The sequence below is a fragment of the Astyanax mexicanus genome, chromosome 16 (assembly GCF_023375975.1).
Source record: "Astyanax mexicanus isolate ESR-SI-001 chromosome 16, AstMex3_surface, whole genome shotgun sequence".
Lineage (NCBI taxonomy): Eukaryota > Metazoa > Chordata > Actinopteri > Characiformes > Acestrorhamphidae > Astyanax > Astyanax mexicanus.
Window position 1 is genome coordinate 34994569 of NC_064423.1, and position 19298 is coordinate 35013866.

At 37.9% G+C, this 19298-nt stretch overlaps 1 protein-coding gene across 17 annotated transcripts in view; it reads left to right on the plus strand.

Moving 5' to 3' along the window:
* mical2a (microtubule associated monooxygenase, calponin and LIM domain containing 2a) overlaps positions 1-17056 on the plus strand; it is an 80136-nt gene extending 63080 nt beyond the window's left edge. For 4 of the 17 annotated variants that reach the window (XM_015607222.3, XM_022670039.2, XM_022670046.2 and 1 more), the window contains 10 exons: positions 1-102; positions 871-987; positions 3139-3234; positions 4895-4989; positions 5205-5277; positions 5919-6005; positions 6740-6844; positions 8825-9005; positions 10767-10840; positions 10957-17056. In XM_015607222.3, the coding sequence (XP_015462708.3) occupies positions 1-102; positions 871-987; positions 3139-3234; positions 4895-4989; positions 5205-5277; positions 5919-6005; positions 6740-6844; positions 8825-9005; positions 10767-10840; positions 10957-11334 (1308 nt within the window). In that variant the 3' untranslated portion in view covers positions 11335-17056. Of the gene's footprint in view, positions 103-870; positions 988-3138; positions 3235-4894; positions 4990-5204; positions 5278-5918; positions 6006-6739; positions 6845-8824; positions 9006-9913; positions 10664-10766; positions 10841-10956 lie in introns of those variants that run through there. The other 13 variants (XM_007254658.4, XM_007254659.4, XM_022670044.2 and 10 more) reach the window with 12 other exon arrangements.
* Positions 17057-19298: the final 2242 nt, after the last annotated feature.

Sequence of the window (19298 nt, forward strand, 5' to 3'; positions counted from 1 at the left end):
ATTAGCGAGGACAAGAGGCCCACTTTTTGTCTTGAAGCCTGTAAGATGCCTAAACCAAAGGAGTACAAAATTGTGAAGTTCTCCAACACAGTTTTCAGTCAGGTATTTCCATCTTCTGTTACAATAATGCTTAATTAATAGATGGTTAATACGTATGTAATCATCACATGGTTAATATCTGTAGAATAATTGTGTTGTGCCCATTATTCGTTAGTCTGGGCAGCGATGTAATATACTGTATATTGTAATATACACTTTGTGGTTCTGTACTGGTCAGTTCAACAAGTAACGATGCAGCACATAAATAATGCATCAGAGTAAAAGTATTAATTAAACTTATCCAACATGTGTTGTAAAGTTAAAGTGGAAGTAGGAGAAAAAAATAATACCCCAGTAGATACAGATACGATATTTTAGTACTTAAGTACAGCAGTGAAGTAAAAATAATACTCCAGTTGATACAGATACAGTATTTTAGTGCTTAAGTACAGTAGTGAAGTAAAAATAATACTCCAGTAGATACAGATACAGTATTTTAGTGCTTAAGTACAGTAGTGAAGTAAAAATCATACTCTGTGATGATTCTATTTGGTCCTGTCCATTGAAGAACAGGAATAAAGGAGAACAATAATAAAGTATGTAGAGAAATTATATATAATTACAGGACCACAGTCTGTAATTATAGAACTACAATGGACAGTGATTGTAGAAGTGAGAAAGTGGTTTTAATGATGTGGCTGATCAGAGTATGTGAGCCCCTGGTTTGACCTGTTTGTTTAAAGTCTAGTAGAGAGTGTTTTTCTGTAAACTGTGTATTCTCACTGCTAATTTCCTGGTTTTTCTGTTCTGCCACGACTCTGTTCTGGACAGCCTGTACATCCCCCTCATTCCAGATCTATCTTAAGTCTGCCACACTCTCACCAAGAATGCACTACAGCTTCTGCTGCTAACCCCTCTGTCCTCCCCTCCTCATCCTCTACTAAGCAGGTATCATCCCTCCTCAGATTCCAGGCACTGATTCCAAGCCTGTTATAGTCCAACCCATAATTTCACTGCATACATGATGAGCACAGCATTGTAATAATGATTCTTCTTATTAGTAAAAAAGATGGTTATGATATTTGTCCACTAGTTGCTAACATACCATAAGATATACCATAAATACAATTACTAATGTTTCCAACAATTGTAGAAAGCATGGACACTGTGGTTGTATTCTCTTCAGTTCCATAGACATGTAATCAAAATGTGATCAAAATAATTCTCAGTAGAGACTAGAGGCAGAGTAAATCTCCTACTCATTGGGTACACCTTTCACCATCTCCTACAGCCTGGGAGTGTGTCAGTTCCCATCCACAAATATACAGATATTATTAAAAAGTTTGAGTTTTTGCCTCCCATCCACACAAAAACGCTCTGCAAGGTTGAGATTTGTGAAAGCACTGTTTTAAGTATTGTTTTATTGATGAAGAAAACAGAGATTTATGATTCTTACACCACAATGCATGTATATTTCTAAATGTCTAAATGTGACATACCTCACTACTCGCTATATAGTAAACTATATAATTGTCATGGCCAGGCAGGGATGAGACAAGCGTGGATAAAATAAAGAGGCTTTATTTGAAAGGGGCAGTCCAAAAATGTGGCCAGAATCAAGCAGGGTCAAAGCCAAGGTAAAAAATGTAAGGCAGCGAACATACCAAGGGTAGTGATATAGTTGAGGTCGTAGTACAGATCGTAATAGAGATATCAAAAAGGTTCATACACAGAAAACAGAAACAAGGACAAGAGAAATGCTCGGCAAGGAATGTGTGTGGTGAAGGGGTATATATAATGAGTGCAACGGGTGAAGTATTCTGGTGATTGTGATCTGGGAGGTGTCATGTGATGAAAACTATAGTATTTACTCAAACATTTCAGATTTTTAGGTATTATTGAACATGAATATTGAACTATTGCAAATATATATTGCTCTGTTTAGATTTAAAATCTGTCCTTTTTGGACTTGCATAGTATACAATTAGGAAGCAGTGTGTAACTTGGTATTAAATCTGTGTTTTTTACTTTTTTTGTGGCGTGTTGCTTAATGTGTCTCTTTATGAGGTGCTATTACTCCATAGAGGGATAGCATGCAGATTCAAGTGTTTTTGTTTCTGTTTGGATGGAGAGGTCCATTTTTTTATATCCGTATATGTGTGTCTCTACCTGAGACTATCAATCATTTTGTTCCTAAATGTAACCTTGCCTTCTTACAATATAGCAGAATAATATTTTAAAACCTGAGAAAAAAGAATGTGCCAATATTTGCACAGAGGAAACTAACTTGTGAAATTATTTGGCCACTGAAAGGACTGTTTAGAGGAGAAAAATGAGATGGAATGTGGTGCTGATTCTGTGTTTGGTTCAACTTTTGAAAGATGTTGCACTGTCCATGCTTTACAACAGTCACTGGGTATAACCATCAAAAACATACTATTTTTACAGTTTCAACCATAAACATCCAAAACTGTGCATGGTACTAATATGCATATATGGCATTTAGCTGATGCTCTGATCTAGAGCGACTTAAAGGTTTTTCCTATTACAGAGGTGGGCCAATGTAGTGTTAGGAGCCTGTTATAGGTGTAAAGCATCATAGTCACCCAGTCTGGGAATTGAACCCATGTCTCCCAATAGTGTAGTAGCTCACTGGCACTTACAAATTTTCATACTTTTAGGCCTGTTATTTTCTCATCTTGGAAGCACTATTTTTCCCTCTGTGAATGCAAATCCAGTGTCTGTTCTCTTTCTGTCCTGCCTGACTGTCTCTGTCCCTTAAACAAGACTCATGTGTCTCATCCCCGTGATGCTCAACGTTGTGAAAAGCAGATGCAGAAAGAAACAGTGAATGGGTCACATATGGTGAAGCACAGCTATACTTGGCTACATAATTACAGTGTGTAAAGGAGAGATACAGCCATTATTCATCTATAGCAGCGCTAATGAGCATTCTCTCCTTTTCCATATGATGTAACCGTTCTTACGTCAGCTGCTTTGGCGAGACACATTATTATTACATTCGTGCTAGGTTGCAGATGTGATTTTAGGAGAGGTAGTTGTTTACACTCTGAACAGCCTTTTAATTTGTGGTTTCAGTTAAGTAGTACCAGAAGCACGTTCAGTTTTAACCATGAAACTGAAAAGGAGCTGCCGCAGAGAAGCAGCGATAGAAACAGTCAGATCTCCAAGAAGGTACACCAGTTCTGTTTTTCTGTATGAGCTTTGTGTGTGATTTGCTGCCAACTGAGGTCCTAATGAATTGACTTCTAGAGCTGGACAATGTATTGTTTCTTAATTGCTAAAATTAACACATTATAGTAGTTATATTGCATGAAATGTGTAACTCTAACTCAGCGGTACCAAGTTTTTAGTTAAGTCCATTGTTAAGTGGGCTAGTTTATGGTAATTTATGCATAAACTAAATATTATAATATTTTGAAGAATTACATATCATTTGCACATTTTGCCTAAAGCTTGCTAATTGAACAGTGTGCAAGTTTTTTTTTTTTTTACAAAAACTTTTAAGCACCATGGGCCATATTTTAGCAATTTTTAGATGAGGCGCCAACCACGCAGGTAGAATTAGGTTATGTCAGTGTGTCTTTGCTATCGTAATAATGCGAAAAGAACGCATTACACAGTGTGTTTTGGGAGTAACGTGTAATAAACCAAACAGTGTGTCTGTGCTCTGACTTTGGTGAATTGCTATTTTAGTGGTTCAGCTACCTGGACGTGTCCAACAATTCTCAGCAGAGGAAAATGATGATGTAAAAGTTTGCATAGCTGCCAACAGGCAAGCACTATAGATTTGGGCACTGCTGCGTGTCTATGTGTCATTTCGAGACCACCAAGCCCAGTAGATAGCCGGAGTAGATATATTCTCAAGCACTGTTGCTGAATAAACAACATAGGTGGAATGCCTGAAAATAGACTGTTGGCGGGGTGTTGGATAGCTATAAGAATTGCGGCATGCCTTGTGCAGTGTGTAAGATAGGGCCCTATATGTAGTCTCTGTTAGGTTAACAGTGTGTATGTATTAAAAGTGAATAGTCACAAGTTAGGGGTCATGGTTCAAGAATAGTGGCTCACAAGCCCATAAGCCATATGTTTGACTTTTGTGCTCTAACCAGTAGCTGAACAATTTAATAAGGGATGTAAGCTTCCAGGCACTCTCACTATCCAACAAACAACCTTAATGTTTGTGATCTGCCACCCTGCAGCTCCAACCTTAATCTAATATCCACACTGCAAAAAAATAAATCTTAGCATGTAAAATGATATAAATTCAAGGCAATAAATCCTATTTTTTCCTCTGAAAAGAATTTTTGAGTTAATAAGCATTGTTTTGTGTAAGATTGCTTTACTTGGGAATAATAGTCTAATTTAGTCTTATTTAGAATTTCACCTCGTTTTAAGTAATTTAAACTAAAAATAAACACAAAAGAGTCAAGTTATTCTATTTTTTTTATAAATTTAACCAAAAAATAAAGAAATGTTGGCTTGATTTAAGTCTTACTTTACTAATTTTGAGACTTTGTGATTGGTTATTTTAAAAAATCTTCCTAAGAAAAATCTGCTCACCCCATTGGCAGATTTTTTGCTTTATTTAGGCATTTATGTCTCAATTTACATATATTTTGTCAAGTTTTGCCAACAGATTTTTTGTCCCGTGCAGATCCATGTTATGAAGATATTATAACATTTCCTATAAAGTACAATGTACTTCTAAACAGTGTTCTAAATCCTGTCCCAGCATTTAAATCAAAGGATCTGAATCTGGAGTAATACACATATGTAAGCTGAATCTCTGCTTCCACCTCTAACCTGTCTGTCTGTAATCTACTCTGGACAGACTGTAGCTGCAGACTTTCCTCATTCTAGCCCAGCTTTACCCCTGCTACAGCCTCCCCAACTCACTGCTGCTTCCTGCTCTTCATTTCCATCCAGGTATTAACCTTCTCTCTCTCTCTCTGTCTCTCTCTCTCTCTCTCTCTCTCTCTCTCTCTCTCTCACATACTTATGTCTCTGTTTCCTCATTTATATCATATCTGTAATTACAATTAACTTAACTGTCCTTTATTAACTGTGTAATGTGCTTTATTAACCATTCATTTTACTGTATGTGTCTCTGCCTGTCCTTATGTTCTTCTTTCTGAAACTAGCAAACCTCAGCAGCTCAGAATGCTGCTTTCTAAAACGGAAACTCAAGGAGAAACACAGAAAAACTCACATGTGGTGAGTTTACCTTAAATAGATCTCACGGGAAAGCAGTGGGAAAGCTGTATAGTGGGATTTCAGTATGTCAGATTTCATTTTCCCTCATTTAAAGAAAATGGGAACTGTGGGCCTGTTCACATGTATTCAGAGGTTTTCTTTCATGTATATTTTTAACAGTGTACATTACTATGCAAGTCACTGAATTACAGATTCTTAATCTGAACATAATACAATGTATTTGTAATATAACAGCATTTACATTTGTTCATATGACTAAATTGTAAATGTGGAAACCTGTTGAAATTGCATGTAGTTATTTAGCCGAACAATGCAGAACAAATGTCGTGACGATCTATGTATTTCCCATCCTCACAGCAACACTTAAAACGGAAGCTTAGTGTTTTTACTGACAAAAAATTTGTGTGGCATTTTTGTGTGGAAGAGACATACAGATGCATGCATACAGAGCCCACCATTTATGAAATATCTGGAAATGTGGACTTAAGAAAAAACTAACAAATTCAGGGTCTGATAAAGGTTCTATTGACAGAGTGGGTCAATTGGCTAAGCTAAATTGTCAGGAAAATTGGGAAAAATATATTTAAAAAATGCTTTCAGTAGAGAACATTAAAACAAACCACAATAATTTATGCTTTCAGTGTAGCAGCAGCAGCACTACTTCATTCACTTTAAGAAAACAAACAGAAGTTCCTCAATCTAAGGAAGACTCAAATGGCCCCAAGGAGGTATCTGAAGATGCCTGCTGGAACGTATTTGATCTGTTACTCACAGCTCCGCGTGCGTGTTAGTCACTGCAGCGTTTGGCTGTGCTGTGTGCTTGGTATGGAGTGCTGGCATGCAATGCGTTTCCGGAGAGGCGATGACTCCAGTGGGCTGGTGCTAGCGTCTGTCTGTTACAGAACAGAACGGGTTGCTCAGCCATAATCAAACAAAGCCAGACGAGCCCACTGTAGGCCCTGAAACACTCAACCGCCTGCACTGACCGCACCGATCGTACATTCCTCACGGTCCTCCCCTTCCCTGCCAGATGTCTGACCTGAACCACTTTTCCTTTCTCTAAAGGAAACGGTTTTATTTTTCAGCCTGCTGTGTGTTTCGTCTGCAGTACAGAATGACCTGATCATTACATAACTGTCCCTCAATAAAAAAAACACCAGTTCAGTCTGCCGTGAAATAGTCCAAACACCACACATTAATTTTCACCACAAGAATGCTGAAAAACACGCTGTTGTTTTCTTTAGTTGTGAGAAACATGCAGCTTTCTGTTTCAAAGCATTTATCAGATAGATAAGAATGATCCCATTCCACTGCACGGTTACAGTGAGGCATCTTATCCGGCTCCGTCCTGTCTTTCCTCACATTCTCCTCCACTTTCTCATGCTGTCATAAATCTCTCTCCTCCTCTCTTGTCACTCTCTGGTTTCTCCTGCTGCTCTTTCCTGTGGGCTGTGGTCTGCAGCGCACTGTGGGGAAGGTGTCTCTGGTGGTTGGAGCTCGGGCTGAGACGCTGCTCACCCTCTATGAGAACGATCACAGGCCAAACACTGCCCACTCAGACTCACCGGTAAGCCTCAGTGTGGTAATATAGTCTACCTGCCCCTCCCTGCTTGTTGACTGACGTTTATCAAGTATGACCCATTTAAAGATGGAATGGTATGGTTTGAATACTGGATCATGTTGCTCGTCATCAGCAGCCGGAGTCCGAGAGAGCACAACTGGTAAAGCTCTCTCTGGGTGGGTAGATGACGCTCTCTTTCTATATCACTCCTAGTGTGATGTTGGTCAGCACAGGCTTCTGTTAGCTAATGCATTGAAGATCAATGGTTTTATATTAAGGAATATAATTAAAACTGATAAGTATTCCCCCGTAATGAGTCATAAGGAAAATATTTAAAACATTTAAATTGTTTTATGATAAACACTTTAAAAAACAGAAACATTAGGATACCTGCTCTTTCATTGTTACCTCTGCAATCAAGTTAGAGTAACTTTCTACTAGATTTCCGGAGGCATGCAACATGGCTGAATATAAATGCATTTGTATTAAAAATATAATATACTTTGATTATCATTATAATTTGGCTATTGGAATATTCATGTCATGGACCATTTGAGACAGCAACATACAGCACACATGATCATCAACTTTGTACAGCTGACAAATGATTTGAAGGGTCAGACTAAGAAAATGCATTAAGCTCATTAATAATTAATCAGGTGTTAACATTTAACAGCAGTAGCTGCTCTTAAAAGTATCTGTTCAGTTGTCTGGGTTAAATATATGTCTCAGGGATTAAAGTTGTTTTCAACCCTAAAATAGAAAGGGGTTTTTCCCCAGAATAACATATTAATTACATTTTTATGAATGTGTGTGTCGTCGTGTGTCGTGTGCAGTGTTACTGTGGATTGCATTCAGCAACATTAGTTAATGAGGTCAGAATATTGGATGATATTATACCCTGCTAATATAGCCTCAGCCTGGTATTAGCCATGATGTTTATTTGCTTTGTAGCAACATATTGGCAATATATTGTGTGTGCATTTGCACTTCTGTATAGACAGGTTAAAGTACCTAATTACATTTATTAGCATTTATTCTGTCCACATAATTTGAACATTGTGATGGCGTGGTGGCTTAGCGGTTAGCATGTTCACCTTCCAGCACTGGATACTGGATGCACACCTGGTGTGTGGGTGTAAGTATGTACATGTGCATCTCAAAAAAATTAAATATCATTGAAAAGTTACTTTATTTCAGTAATTCAGTTCCAAATGTGAAACTCATATGTTATATAGATGTATTATACACACCGAGTAATCTATTTATAAATGTTTGTTTTCTGTATTGTTGATGATAATGTCTTATGAAAACCCAAAATCATTATCTCAGAAAAGTAGAATATTATATAAGAGTAATTTATACTTTTGGCAGTGTGCCAGATCCTGCTGGAAAATGAAATCCGCATCTTCACTGACTTTAGACTTGATATAACACAGTGGATCAACACCAGCAGATCAACTTTTTAGTGATATAAAGTTTTTTGCACCTGTATGTGTGTAAATCTATGTATAGAGATATGGGTTGAATAAATATTAAAGATATGGATTGGCACCCAAATAGGAATTGCTGACCCAAATAGGGGTCAGCTCCTCGGTGCCCAATGCAGTTCTTCAAGTGAATGGTGGTTTCCGGTTGAGAATGCGCTGTGCATGATTGGCTGCCTCTTTTCATCGGTGTGTGTGTGGATGAGTGCTGAGTGTGAATGGTTGCGTGTAAAACGTGATTGTTAAGCACTTTTGAATGTTTTGAAAGGCGCTATATGAGTATAACTAAATTTGTTCATTTATATAAGGTAAGAAGTCATTATTTAAAATATGTGAATATTTTAATTCTGATAATTTAACATCTTGTCAGTTCCTCAGCAGCTCACAGCATGGACACCATTCCAAGATTCATCTCATATATTAACTCTGTTCATTCCCACTTTTTGTTTGTGGTCTGGTTCTTCTGACTCTAACCAGAGTTCTTTAATTTGCTTTTCAGGCTTCCTCTCGGAGGGAATTCCGCCACAGTCTGGGTGATGAGTGCCATGCGTGTAAGAAGCGAGTGTATGTGGCGGAGCGTCTTCGTGCCGAGGGGCTTTTCTTCCACAGAGAGTGTTTCCGCTGTGACACCTGCAGCGCTCCCTTAAGCCAGGGTGGACATGCTTTCGATTCAGAACAAGGTAAGCTAATTCTCTAATAATAAAACAAAAAAAATAGACCCAGATTTTCGGCCTACGTACATTATTTTTGGTAGATGAGGAAAATATGACAATGTGTTATAATAATAATAATACTAATTTACATTTACATTAACATTAATGTCATTCAACTGACACTCTTATCTAGAGCGACTTACAAGGTTATTCCTATTATAGAGGAGGGCCAGTGTAGTGTTAGGAGTCTTGCCCAAGGATTCTTATTGGTGTATTACAGTATAATCACCCAGACAGGGAATTGAAACCCGGTCTCCCACTTGATGTGGTAGATGACAATCAGGAGGTGGTGTTATCCACTGCACCACACCAAACAATGGTTTAATCATATAGCAACTTTCATGCATTTAAAACAGGTGAGCAAAAACATCAACAAAATTGATAAAACACACAAAAGAAACAAAGTTAAATTAAGTACAGATTAAAATATAAATTAAAACTAGAAAAAAATAAAAATAGCAACTCTACTCAGGGCCCATGCCCACCTGGAACACAACTAGCCCACGTTCCACACTTGCGAACTCCACATGAGCATGTTGGCTGGGTTAAAGTCACAAAATGCCACAAAAATGTGTTAACAAACTTACACATAAAAGTTTTGGGACACCTGCTCATTTATCGCTTCTTCTTAAATCAAGGGCACTAAATTGAGTTTAATCTGCTTTTGTTGGAGTAACTGTCTCTACCCTCCAGTACAGGCCTTCTAATAGATTTTGAAGTATTGCTGTGAAGATTTGATTGCATTCAGCGACAAGAGCGTTAGTTAAGGAGGTTAGGTTGATGGATACTAGCTGGAGCGCCATCATTTCAGAGAACACAGTTCCACTGTTCCACAGCTCAGTGCTTAGGGGGCTTTATACCCCTCTATCCAACAGGTCAAGAGACTCCTATTTTAGCGGCAGATCTTCTCTACAGGGACTAGACAAGGTGTGTGTGTGTGTGTGTGTGTGTGTGTTTGTGCGTGTGTATTTGCAAATCTTAATTCTCTCTTGTTTGATTTTGAATCATAAATTATGCAGTGTAATTACTAGTAAAGTAAAAAGTTTATTGATCAGATAGATGTTTGTGCATTTTAAATTCAGAGATTTTATTTAACAATTTTTTTTTCATACATTGTAAATGAATACTGAAGTGATCCAGACTATGAAGGAACATAATTATTTATGTAGTAACTTAAAAGTGTTAAACAAACCAAAATACTCTGTGAAGCATTTAGGTGCTTTTATCTGAGGAGCTGTTAACTTGCAGTTTCTGAGACTGGTACCTCTGATAACTCTTGCTCTTCCTTTCCTCGGACAGTCCTGATGAGTGCCAGTTTCATCATATGTACATCATGATGTTTTTTTGGCACTTGGTCACTTGAAATGTTTCAGATTAATTTTCATCTTTTCTTAGTTAAGTAATTCTTGACATAATATGGCTTAGAACATAACTCAAATAGGGACTTTCACTGTATACCATCTCAGTGAGGAGATAATCAAGTAATTAACTCTTGACGAGTTCAGCACAGCTGTTAACTGAAAGCCTGAATTCCAGGTGACTAACAAAATTGTCAAGATGTCCGAAACTATGTCTAAGCAAGAGGTGCTGCTTGTTCCACATGTTTTTCTTCATAGTTTGGATAACTTTAGTAGTAATCTACAAGGTAGAACATTTTAAAATAATGAATTTAAAATACTGAATTTAAGTTGTGCAAACTTTTGACTGGTTCTGTTTTTGCTGTATTAGGGAAGCTGTACTGCAAGCTCCATTTCTCTCAGCGTAATTTGGGAAAGCGTGGAGCGATATTTGATACACATATGGTAAGCATTCACTATGTTGGTCACTCTGCTCTCTCAGCTCATGTGTGCTTTTCATTAAAACACATTTTAAATCGCATTAGCCTGACAGCATTTTTATTACTCTTTCCTTTCCTTAGACAACTGACAGCACCAACCACACCAGCAGCAGGCCCAGTGCAGCCAGTGCGGAGAGCTCCCCGAGGCAGTCTCCAGGTACCCTGTCCTCTCTGTTGAAGAGAAGTCTGCACTGGCCGCTGCACGTGAGCCGCACTGTGTGTGCCGTGCCCCGGCGCGTGGCTAACTGGCTGGGTGGGAAAGTGCGGGACGTGGGCCTGCACCTCAGGGACAATGCGGAGGACTATGCCTTCCTGTACGAGCTGCTGAGCGTGAGCCTGCCGCTGCTGGCGGCCCTGCACGAGCTCCTGCTGCAGATGCAGGCCGAGGCTGAACCTCTCCAAGGGCAGCGCCTGCAGGACTGGCTGGAGGAGCACCTGGGCACCTGGCTGTACACATAGAACCTCAGAAAGTTCCTCTGGTTCTCTCCAGGTTCTGATTGGAGAGCTCATTCGCTGCCTTACTGATTTTTATTCCCCTTTTGGCTTTCAGTAGTAATACAAAATACACACACATCACAGAGAGCTGACAGGGGTCAGCAGAGACCAGCCGTATTCTTGACCAGAATATGAACTTCTTTTTTCACAATGAAAAGCGATCATGTGATGCGCTGCATGAACTTGAGGTGACTCCATCTCGTCACTTGTTTTCATTGCCGGGAGTCTGAAAGCTGAACAATTGGTCTTGGAAACTTTCCAGCCATTTCTCATCGCTTCTCTCCGGTTCAAGCAGTTTAAATAATTTGTAAATGTTAAAAAGAGAAAAAAAAGAAAGGGAGCGAACAAAACAAACTTAAAGCACTTTAGTGAGTGAGCTGTCTGGACCTATGCCAATATCATATGGCGTGGGATGGGGGTGTTTTTGCATGTTTTGTTGGTAATTATTAATGATTTTTTGTGTGGACTGCAAGTTTACTAAACCAGACTGAGCTAGTCACAAACAGCATTGTCTGCTCTGCTTACGGTCATGTGCAATCAAACTGCCAAAGCAAACAGGGTGTTGTCATCCCAGCCAATCTCACGTTACGCTCACGGATATCAAACGTTTACATATTTTTTAAGAATGAAACATGCAGTAGAGGAGGTTTATACTTGTGGTACCTCTAGTTCATCCATCAGGCTCAAGAGATTTTACAGTATGTTTCCCTATTTATATTTAATGTTCCAACATTAAGTTTAACATAATTGCAGCAATAAATTAAACATTTTTGTATTAAATAAACAAATGTGCAGTGCAGGATCAGACCATAAAATAAAAGGATCTGATTATAAATTGAACAATTTGGACAGTATTGTTGCTTTTAGCCAAAAACCTTGTATGTCTGTTTTTATTGTTTTAAACATTTGGCATATTTTAAATCTGGCAGTTGTGTTTTTACATTATTATCAGAACATCATTCTATCAGAATTTTATGATGAATGGACCAATAGTAATACTCAAAAATGTCTTGGAATAAAAATGTTTTCTTTTTTTCTTCTTTCATTTTAAATTTTTAGAAGGTTTTTATACTTCTTTAAGAGATACAAGGCTCTTTATTTCGTAGTAGTTCTCTTACATGTTTTAATTCTAAGCATTGTGCAGTGCAACCTCATATTAGTTTCCCTGAGACTTATTGAAGGCTCTGTTCCATTACTTGGTGATTATAATGCCACAACAAATAAACTCAGTAATTATTGTAGAGTTATCAGTAATGTTTGGCCTGATGCTGATAACAAAGTAGGTCAATATCAGCTTATACCATTGGCTAATCAAAATATTGGTCAAGCCCTATTCAGTTTTTAGCACTAAGAGAACAAGTAGCAGTACTTTTCATTTTACAGACTGAAACAGGGTCAGAGAATAGTATGTGCAGAATACATTAAATCTAAAAATCACATTGCAAAAACAATTGTCTGTGCAATGATAGACTATAAAATCAAACAGTGCAAAGTAGAATACATACATCCGTTCAAGTCACTGGACCTCCATCTGTGCCTGATAAAGGAGTAGATTAGAATAGAAATAGAAATCTACATTAAAACACAGTGTTACAGGTTTGCCTGATGACTGTAGAAACATGGACACTGTGGTTCCATTTCCTTCTGTTTTATAGAAATGAAGCCAAAATGGTCAACCGTATTGTCAATTTTGCAACCAGAGACTAGAGAGCTACTAAATTCTTAGATCTGCCCCATTTTACCAAAACAAGTATGTCTCAGACTGCCTTCATTGAGTTTACAGTGCAGCCTAAAGGACCAGATGCAAGAAAGATTTTTCTACTGAAACTCAATTTGTCCAGTAATTGTTATGTTGAAGCAGTACATACGTTCATGTAATTTATTACCATTTTTATTAACATTTCTATTTCCATCAAGCATTAAAATAAGACCATTTAAAATAAGAAAATAATCAGTTATAGTATAATTGGCTAGCTATTTGCCTGACCGCTCAACTACAACTTAGCTACTCCATGTAATGCAGATGGTCTGCAGAAGACTGTCAATCACTTTACTTCAAAATCTAACTCCACCCTCCTAAAATATGGCAGATCATTGTTTTAAAATGTACAAATATTAGCACAGGGAACCAAACTGTTGAAATTAGACCCTGGAGATAAAAAAGACAGTTTAAAGGGATAGGCAGCGCCATTGCACTGTCTACATGCTTTCTACAGTCACTGGGTCTGCCTGAAAGTGCAAAATGACAGTATACAGTCTACAAGCACTGAACAAGCGTTTTTACTATCTTAATTCCTCATCTAGATCAGTCTGGCAGTTGTGTGGTTGTTTTTTTACTAGTAAAAAGGTATTTTTATACACTGGAAGGTTTATTTTTACTGTGCTCTTCCTCACACTTGTTCAGTTTTGTATGTTTGTATGATTTGATCTAATCAATGAGTGTTTTTTATGCCAAAAGTATTCTAAAAAGTGAAACAATGACGTGAAGTGCACAAAATGCATGTACACTAGGAGAAGCTCTGGCTGTAGGACCGTATACTGCACTGTGCTTTATGACTTAACATTATTTATGGTTCACACACATCTATATACTATATGCTGTATTCTCGCTTGAGTATTCATTTTTCTTCTCTTTTCTTCCTGTTATTCACCTGTAGTCTTTCTCGACCTGTCTGATGTGTCCACTCCTGATATGCTCTAAAAGTCGTGACAGACTCGAGGTGATCACCTGCATGGTCACGTGATGCAGTGCTCAGCACGGGCATTTCTTTCTTTCATACACTTTCACTGCTCTTGTTTTACCTGCATGTAAACGTAAACAGAGTGGTGCTATACAGTATGCTCAGAAGACTGTAGACACCCGATCATCAGCACATCTTCTGAAAATAAGGGTATCATCTGGGAGCTAGGCCTGTCACCATAATTACTTTTATGAGTTATCATACATTACATGGACAAAAAAATCTTTACTCACTAAGATACACTGCCTGGACCAAAAAATATATAATCTAATATTTGTTTGAACCATCTTTAGCTTTATTTGTGGCACACATTCACTGTGGCATAGTTTCTATAAGCTTCTGCAATGTTACAAGTTTTATTTTAATCCAGTGTTGCATTAATTTTTCTCCAAGATCTTGCAGCAGTATTGATGATGGTAGAGTCTGACCACTGCACAAAGCCTCTTTTCTCCATCCAGCACATCCCAAAGATTCTGAATGAGGTTAAGGTCTGGACTCTGTGGTGAACTCTCTCTCAATCCATGTGTTGAAATCATGATCTCATGCTACCTGAATCCTGAACTCTTTCATAATTCCAGCCCCATGAATCCTGATATTGTGATCTTGGAATATGCTCCGTGTTCATCAGGGAAGAAAAAAATCCATTGATGGAATAACCTGGTCTATATTCAGTATATTCAGGTAGTCAGCTGACCTCATTCTTTCAGCACATACTGAACCTAAACCTGCAGACCAACTGCAGCATCAACCCCACATCATTTACTTACTTAAATCCAGGTGGCCACTTTTTTTGGTCAGGCAGTGTATTTTGCCTATTGTGTTTACTTAGTAAGGACTTTTTTTCATCTACACAAAATTCTTACACAAAAGTCCATTGCTATTTAAAATTGTATAATTGTTTCATAATGTTATTATAATATTATTATATCAGTGGTATCATTCGTTTTTAAAATGACAATATTTTAGCACAAATATTTCTGGGACAATAAATCGTTTAAAAAAATCAGTTATTGTGACAGGCCTAGTCAAAATTTGATTGCATTCAGTCTTGGGTATGTTGTTCAGGTCTGGTGTTGAGTGATTAGCAATACGCTTTTTTAAAAAAGGAGTGAAAGTCACAAAATAAAAGGGGTGTCTGAATACTTTTGGGCATACTGTATACTTGGACTTCTTTAACTAAACAGAGTCTTGTTTAGTAATGGTCATTATAAGCCTGAAAGTTTGGAAGTGTGGGGACCTTAAACCCAACTGCTTCTTGTTGGATTGGATTCCAAATGTCTACAGTTCCAGTGTAAATTCAGTGGTCATAATTCTGATTGAAACTTTGCTACATTTTATGTTCATAACAAGTATAAATGTAAAAGTTTGGGCACCCCTGGTCAGATTTCATGTGTTGTTCAGTGAAAATAAGACTGTGTTCACATTAGCAGGCTAAAGTGACTAAATTCAGATGTTTTTTGCCTAAATGTGATCACAGATCTGCTTTTTCGTGACTGTATGGGGATGGTCAAATCCAATCTTTGATTCACTTTGGCTATGTTCAGGCAAAATGGATTTGTGTCTCAAATCAGATCTGAGCTGAGATGGGTATGTCTGCTGTGAAGTGAAGTGGTCATAGTTGTATCTGTGTTCATGAATGAATGTGCTTTTTTGATTTTCAGACTATCAAAAACCAACCTGTATACAATCTATATATTAAAGAAATCTGATTGGGCTGACAGTCTGAACATAACCTTTCATATTGGGTACTAGATTAAATATGAATCTAAATTATAGGCATGCAACATGAATGTGAGCGTTTAGATCGGATTACATGCATCTTGTTGCTTGTATGTTGTTAGTGCTGTTCTTAACAATGGAGTCAATGTGCATAAATGTATGACTGCTTGTATGTGTCATTCCAGGGACAGATTTGTTTATATTACAGACTGTGGGCCCTATCTTACACCCTGCGCAAGATACGTTTCGATGCTTATTGCTATCTTACACCCCGCCAACAGTCTATTTTCACACATTGCACCTTTGTGGTTGCAATAGCAACGGTGCTTGTGAATATATCTATGCTGATGGGTCTGGTGGTCTGGAAATTAGGTATGTTCAGGTACATTTCTGACACATTGCTATCTTGGCAATGGAAAACACAGGTGCAACACTGACTGAATACAACCCAAACAGACACCAACAGTCCCAAAGCACATACTGTTCCTGTAAATAAGCTGCTCACTGACCTTCTCAGCATGACTAAGTAGGTCTGTTTTCTCTGCTGAGAAGTGCAGGACCTTTGCGCTGTTAAAATAGCAATCCGCGAAAGTCAGAGCATACCCAATGGAAAGTGACACAGTGATTTATTAATTGATTAAAGGGGTTTGTAATATGAACATATCCTAAGTGCACATTAAAACTTTCCCCACATTTCTTTCCACACTGTTCACTTATTATTACTCAGAATAAAACAACTCAACAGACTCTGATCTGAACAGCAGACACTATTCTCATTCCTGGAACTTTAGCCGAGCTGCTGTTTTCTCAGTGTATCACTGTTTGTACAGCAGCGTGCAGGACTGTGTGTGAAGCTCAGTCTGATGTGTGACAGCGTTGGGGAAAGGAATGCTGGAAGGCACTCCCTCCCTGTTCTCTGTTCTCGCATATGCATGGCAGTAGATGTCAGGACTAACAGGAATGTTCCTGTGAAGCATCTGTAACCCTGTTCTCTGTGTTCTCTGTACCTGTTATTTATTCTTCTCTGTTTCAGAGGCTGCTTACCTTACCGAACCTATCCAGAGCTCTCTGGGGCCTCGTTTAAACTGGGGTTCAGTGTTGTGTAAGAAGACTTTTGATAGAATAGCACCTTTTACCCAGACAAGTTGTAAAACTGTATGACAAAAATCAGCTGTATTTTCTGTATCTAAGCCATACATGTTTAATAAATGACTCGAGATTCTGAATCTTGCTTGGAAGTTGCTCATTTGTTTTGGTCAATATGTGTGTATGTGTGTTTTACTATATTGTAAGACAGACAGACGGACAGACAGACAGATACTTTATTTATCCCGAAGACTACTTATAAGTTAGTAATTGTATGGTCTGTTCTAGTATTAAAGGTCTCATTTCATGCATTTTTCATTAATTTTGTGGTGGTCTCTAGTATGAATGAATGCCCTGTGAGCTCTTAATGCCCTTAATCATGAATATTCATGATTCAAGAACTGAGTCAGCCTTCTCTCAGTAAAAAAGTTTATTTTAAAGAGCCACTAAACCTTAATCATATTTTCCCATTAATAGCTGAATTGTGTTCCTTTGAAGTAATAAAACATACCAGTCCTGCTTAAAACTTTTATAAACTTTTACTAACCTTTAAAAAACGCTTTTATTTTGGTAATTTCTGCCTCTGCAGCGCCCTCTCAGGTTAAACTGTGCTATAGGTGTGAATGATGTTTTCTTGTATTTTGGTACACAGATACTCACAATATGCAGCTCTCCCTCCTGCCCTGCCTCTAAACCCATACATCATCCAGTGCCCCTCCCAAACTACCCCTCCCATTTGTTTTTTTTAGCCTTTTTCAAATTTGAACTGAGGTTAGAGTCAGCAGAAATTAGGGGCTTTAGTGCCCCTTTAAATACTACATTTCTAGAATTTTGTGAAATTTTCAAGTACATCTTTTATAGATATTTGTAGTTCTCTGTGGTGTAGTTTTGGATATAATTTGATGTAATAATGGCATGGCGCACTTTTGCGTGCTGAGGTATGAAACACTGCTTGGATCCTTAACAGTACATGTATCACTAACAACATGTTAACTACTATACAGGGTTGGTGCATAAATGAACATTCTTTTTTTATGTTCAGAAGGCGTCATGCCACATTTGGCCCCTGCCACACAGTCTGGTATGAGTGGCTGTCTCAGATTTGTGTCTCGGAGTGTGTTCATGTTCCCAACAGCACTGATAAAGCCTGGGAGGCAGAGTGTGGCTGGATGAGGTGTTTCCTGCAGCTGAGAGTGGAGCTACTGCTATCACTGTGTTAACAGCCTGAAACATGCAGGCCTTTCCCCTCCAGTACCTCCTCATGTTTCAGTCTTCTGAACAGATACAGTTTAAAGTTTAAAGAGGGGCTACTATATCCACATACTATATAGCTCTGGAGAAAAATAAGAGACCGCTTAAAAATTATGAGTTTCTTTGATTTTACCAAATTTAAAACCTCTGGAATATAAACAAGAGGAAGATGGATGATCACAAGCCATCAAACCAAACTGAACTGCTTGATTTTTTGCACCAGAAGTGGCATAAAGTTATCCAAAAGCAGTGTGTAGGACTGCTGGAGGAGAACATGCCAAGATGCATAAAAATTTGTTAAAAAAACAGGGTTATTCCACCAAAAATTCATTTCTGAACTCTTAAAACTTTATAAATATGAAAAGCGCTGCATCTTTTTTGTTATTTCTGCAAATAAATGCTCTAAATAAGAATACTTTATTTGGAATTTGGGAGAAATGTTGTCTGTAGTTTATAGAATAAAACAACAAAGTTCATTTTACTCCTGTACCTATAAATAGCAAAATCAGAGAAACTGATTAAACTGAAGTTGTCTCTTAATGTTTTCCAGAGCTGTACATACTCTGTAGACAAAAGTATTGGTACAACTGCTTGTCCATAGTTTCTTCTGAAATCAAGGGTCTTAAAAAAAAGATTTATCCTGCATTTGTTGGATTTGCATTTCTGCATTTCTACTGTCAATAATAGGATTTCAACTAGGTTTTGGAGCATTGCTGTGAGGATTTGATTCCATTCACCAAAGTCATAATGTATGATAAACACCTTCCTACCTCATCCTCAGCTCTTTCCAACAGTAGTGTTTGCTACACGATTGTAGCTGTGGAGAACTTTGGTACCAAGGTCATGGACTCAATGACTGACAAAAAAAGTTGTCTTTCATTTGTTTTCCTGAGTACAAGGATGTCTGGAGGACAAGGCAGTTGCGTAAATCTTTGGCCTTGATAAAGGAGATGTCTTTCAGTTCAACTTTTACATCTTTCTTTTGTGATCTAATCTAAACTGCAGCAGTATGGCCTTGTCTCTTCTCATTCATTCTGCTTTTCATTTCCAAGAATTTTAGAGTATTTGGACTTAAAGGTCTCCTTCCATTTAAATCCACTTGTTCTTTGTGAAATACTATAGGTCTCTGAG